Below are 4,819 nucleotides of genomic sequence, written 5' to 3'. Positions count from 1 at the left end.
GGCCCGCCCGCCCGCCCCCCGCGCCTCTCCGCCGCCGGCCCCGCAGCCGCTCGGCCCGGCGATGGGCGAAGGGGCAGAGCGACGGCGAAGGGCCCCCAACCCACCTGCGGGCCAGGGCCGCGACACCGGGGGGACAAAGACACCCGGAACCACCAAAGCCGCTGCTGCCGCCGCCACCGGAAGCGCCTCTCCGGAAGCGCGACCACTGATCGGAAGCTGCCACTCTCCCGGATATGGTCCCTCCCTCGTCTCCACCGACCTCTCCCTTCCCCCACGCCGGCCTGCCATCCCGCGGCCGCTGTGGAACGGAAGTGCGCCTTCCCGGATCGGATGCGCGTTAGAAGCCGCGCCTCGGTGGTGTCCCTCGCGTAAGTGGCCCATTGGAAAAGTGAGCTTGGGAGAATTGGTTCCTGGTCCAAACACAGCTGCAGCAGGACCCCTCCAAAGCACAAAGGAACTCCCACCTCCCCGACCCCTGCCTCATCCTGGCAGCCCCTGAAACTGCAGCAGCAAAAGAACCAGCGACTCCTGATTGGGAGGAGGATGCGTGATCAGCAGTCATTGTTCCTAACAACCCAATGATTCCCCCATCCCTGGCCCTACCCTTCTGTTGACCACACCACCCCAGGGATCAAACCGCTCAAAAATCAGTATCCAAACTCTCCAATATGAAACCTAAAAGAACTCAATGCAATGACTTGCTCAAACTTGCACGCCCCCCCTTGGCAGTCCCAGTGCCCTTACTCTCCGACCTCCCATCATCTTTCCAGCCCAGCCCCCTCCAGCCCACACCCTCCCCATCCTAGTCACTTAACATTCACAGATCACTTCGAGAGAGTTTAATCTCCTTTATCCTCATAACAGGAAGTGAGGTAGGTAGGGCAGGAATCATTATCCCAAGTGGAAAGCTTCGGCTTGGAAAAGTTAAGACTCTACAGAAGTCTAAAAGCTAGTATGCACTTGTTTTCAGCTCTGGCATGTAAGAGCGAGCATGGAGCAGAGCTCCATGACTCGGCCTTGAGGATTATTCTGCTACTGCCCCCAGTCATCCTCATTCCTGGTACAGTCTTCGGGGACTCCGCTCCAGGGCAAGACTCAATGCAGAGGCAGCCGAGGCAGCACCATTTTCATCCCAGGGCTACCAACGCAGGTATGAGACAGAAAGCAGGAATCTGGATTAGTAACCGCCCATGCGGGATGCAGATCAGGGCCATCCCTCTGTGGTTACCTCACCCGGAGGGCCAACGCTTGGACTCATGGTTCTGGGAGAGGTGGCTGGATCCAGCTGGCTGACCACACTGACGGTCCCACAGACTGACTGGGTCCCACAGACTGACTGCTGTCAATCTGCGTAACTACGGATCTGCTACATGCTGGGCCATCACCGTGCCTACGCTCTGACGGACACCTGAGAGAGAGGTTAGTTCACATTGTCTAAGCCCAGGGATTTCCGGCAAGGAGAAGCAGGCTGGAGCTGCCATGTCTTGGGGCTGCTTGGGGCCCCAGGGCACCTGTGCCAGGCTGCTGGGAGCAAAGAGACTCAGCCTCAGCCCTCGCCTCTGAGAGAAGGGCAAGCAGGGGCAGCGTTCCCCACAGTCATGAGAGCAGACTGCGGAGAGCAGCAGTCGTGCAGAGGGTGAGGAAGACTTCCTGGCAAATCCTCTCCACCCAGAGCCACCAGGCACGCTGTAGTCTCAGCATAGAGAGAGGGTTGTTTTCCGTTGCTGCTTAACCACTAGTGATGGCATGAAGGGCTTCCGGTGGGAGCGGCACTGAGGTTTTTCAGGGCGGTCCCTGGGCTCAGTCCTGTGAAAAAGAAGAGGAGACCTGAGACTGAGGAAGCACAGGAACCAGCCCTGGGTTGGCGGGGCACTGCTTCTGTACTGTGTAAAGCTGGGGTGTCAGAGGAGTGTTCACATGACCCCGGCGCCTGGGGGCGTACTGTGATCCCTCATCTGGGCCTCTACCTTGCTCCCCCGTGACCTGGGGCAGTGGCCTAAGTGTCAGCACTGGAAGGTGAGGCTTACAAGCTGGCCTAAGACTTCCCAAACTCTGGCCCTGGCTCTACCATGGGCTCACCTCTGGCTTTGGGAAGCCAAACCCCGCAGCCACACCCAGTGCCCGCCTCTCATCTTTGCATGGGCATCTTAACTACTTTCAATATTCGTTTACTTGCCAGAGGGCACATGCCCTCATTAGAGAGAGGGACAGAAAGACAGAGAGAGAGAGAAGGCACCCCAGTCGGGCAGCCCCGCCTCCATTCCTCCATTCTGCTGGGGTTTCTGGCATGCACGTACATGCGTCTTGTGTACTTTTCAAGCCACTGGGGCCAAAATTCAAACCACAGCCAGCCATATGGGAGCCAGTGCCCTTAACCACCAGGCTGCAGGGCTGGCCCCCATGTTACCTGCTTTCAGTTTCTTCCAGCCCCTCTCCAAGAATCCATCCTTCAAATTTTACAGGGACAAAGATGACAGCTGGCAGGACAAACTCTGTTTCCTGGTTCACCAGTCTCCTCCCCCCACCCCATCCTGGTGGGCACAGAGCTCACCTGGGACGGGCACCATCGGCAGGGACGGGTGGCTCAGGGTATCGCGGGCTCCTCCAGCACATCCGGTTGAGCAGCATCTTGACCTTGGCCCAGTGGGAGAGGTCCCGCTGAGCAGAGTGCAGAGGTCACCACAGAGCCCCTCCCCAGCATGAACCCCACCGAGCCCCAGGGACAGCTGTGAATGCAGCCAGGACGAGTCCCCTGCTCCAAACAGGGTCCCAGCATTTTCCCAGGGTTTCTGGCCCTTGGGTGCCCAGACACCCACCCACCCCGCTGTCTACCTTGTGTCCCTGGGAGGATGGGAAGGTGAGAGTTGGTCCCTCTGGGGCCTCTGCCAGCCTGGAATCATCGGTGCTGGGCACCTGGACCTTTGAGAGTGAAGTTGCCTTGGCACCTTTGGAAAGAGAGCCAGGTTACCCAAGGCCAGGGCCAGGGGGATGCCATCAAGCTGTGTCTCAGGGGATCTGATCTGCTGGTGGGGCCCCAGGCAGGCAGGACACAGAGGCAGACACGACGACCCGGACCTGTCTCCTTCGCCTGGCTTGGCAGCTCCCACGACCTGTGCACCCTGTCGCCCGGGGCTTGGAGGGGTGGTTTAAGGGCCAGGGCCAAGTCTCCGTCTCTGGGATCCTACACACAGAAGAGAGAGGGCCGTCAGTGTCGGGCCACAGGGCTGAGGCTGCTCTGAAGGCAGCGGGTTCAGGATACACCCCTCCCCAGCCTCCCTGCAGGCCTCTCACCCCCGGGGGCCTCTGGGTCCGCAGCTGCAGGTAGAGCTGCTGGAGTCTCGCCATCTGCTCCAGCACCAGACACAAGTGTTCCAGGTAGCGAAGCCCCTGTCCTGGGAGGCAGGCCCGGGCGCGGGTCCCCCAGCCACCTGCCTGTGGGACACAGTGAGTTGGGGGCTTCTTGTGACTCCACCAGGATCCTCCTCAGCAGCTTACTGACCTCCCCCATGCCCAAGCATGGTGCCATCAGGGCCCTGCCTGCCCACCTGCCCACTCTCCCGCAGAGTCACCTCATGCAGCTGGGAGCGGGGCCAGGGAGGCGCAGGGACACAAGTCTGTTAAGATCAGGGAACACCCTACCCCCAGCGGCTACAGCTCCGGGGAGAAGGGGAGCAGCCTGAAGCAAGGCTTCTCCACCACCCTGCCACCAGGGAGCACACTCACCCCCTCTTCTTCCAGGCCTGTCTCTAGGGTGGTCGCTGCCTCGGAGGACACCTGCTCCTCTGCTCCAAAAGGCAGTACTCCACACCTGGGCTTGCTCTGCTCCAGGGCCCGCTGCGGTCCAGCCAGGCAGGCGGAGTGGATGGGGGCCGGGCGGGACTGCTCCAGCACCAGCTCTGACCTATGGCTGGCCGGGAGTCTGCCTCTCTGGGCCCGGGGCTCATGGCTCCTCATGGGCCCGAAGTCCAAAGAGTCCTGAGAAAGGCCAGGTAAGGTGGCCAGGGGGCTCTCCCCAACCGCCCTCTCCAATCCCAAGTCCCGAGAGGCCAGTGTGAGAAGCGGAGCCCTTCCGAGGCCCCTCAGCTCGCCATCCTGGGTCCAGGAGTGCGCCGAGCCCCGGGGAGCGCCCTCGGAGCTGGAGTTGGAACGCCGTCTGTAGGTGCTGACGACGCCAGGCACCACGCAGCCGCGGTCCGGGTCCGGGTCCGGGTCCGCGCCCACCCCACCTGCGAGGAGAGTCGGCGTCAGGCGGGGCACCCCGCCCAGCGCCCCTGCATTCCTGACAGCTGCGGGGAGGAGCGTCCCGGGCCAGCAGGGGAGGGAGGCGCGCCCCGGGATCGCTCGGACTCTGGTTGGGAGATGCCCGCGGGAAGCGTGGAACGGTCAGCAGCTCCGAGGATGGCCGAGGAGGGCCTAGCCGCCCACCCCAAAGTGGGCGCCAGCCTCTGGGGGCGGGGAGGCCCAAAGAGGGCGGCCTGGGGTCTGCACTGCTCTGGGGGGCCCTGCTGTATTGGGGCGTGAGCTGAAGGCCCTCCTGGATTCAGGGGGCCCTGATAAATAAGTTATAGCCACTTTAGGCTCTTCTTAGCGAGAAACAGAATTTATAAAGAATTTTAAAGAAAAACAAAACCAAAGTGACAGAAAGGAACCTGGGGGACGGAGGCGACATTAGCTGGCCCATTTACTATCACCCGAGCCAGCTCCCCTTGTGATCCGGGCCGGAGCTGCAGGGAGGACGCAGAGCGGCCGGAGCCCCGCGCTGGTCCAAGGACCGCCAAGGCTGGGCTCCAGGCGAGACGTCGGCCAGGAAGCCCGCCCC

The 4,819-nt window shown here is 61.8% G+C and overlaps 2 protein-coding genes across 2 annotated transcripts in view; both read right to left on the bottom strand.

Annotated features, from left to right (window-relative positions):
• CCAR2 (cell cycle and apoptosis regulator 2) overlaps positions 1–248 on the bottom strand; it is a gene marked incomplete in the record, with an annotated part of 18,680 nt that extends 18,432 nt beyond the window's left edge. The window contains 1 exon segment of the mRNA XM_014590886.2: positions 105–248.
• A 586-nt stretch (positions 249–834) lies between these two features.
• CUNH8orf58 (chromosome unknown C8orf58 homolog) overlaps positions 835–4,819 on the bottom strand; it is an 8,108-nt gene continuing 4,123 nt past the window's right edge. The window contains exons 3-8 of the mRNA XM_014590878.2: positions 3,724–4,384; positions 3,292–3,432; positions 3,076–3,181; positions 2,833–2,945; positions 2,552–2,658; positions 835–1,806 (exon numbers count right to left, since the gene is read on the bottom strand). Of these exons, the coding sequence (XP_014446364.1) occupies positions 1,695–1,806; positions 2,552–2,658; positions 2,833–2,945; positions 3,076–3,181; positions 3,292–3,432; positions 3,724–4,384 (1,240 nt within the window). The 3' untranslated portion in view covers positions 835–1,694. The remainder of the gene's footprint in view (positions 1,807–2,551; positions 2,659–2,832; positions 2,946–3,075; positions 3,182–3,291; positions 3,433–3,723; positions 4,385–4,819) is intronic.

This window comes from Tupaia chinensis, unplaced genomic scaffold (assembly GCF_000334495.1).
Source record: "Tupaia chinensis unplaced genomic scaffold, TupChi_1.0 Scaffold000494_1, whole genome shotgun sequence".
In the NCBI taxonomy this organism is placed as follows: Eukaryota; Metazoa; Chordata; class Mammalia; order Scandentia; family Tupaiidae; genus Tupaia; species Tupaia belangeri.
This window is presented reverse-complemented; position numbering and strand designations above follow the sequence as displayed.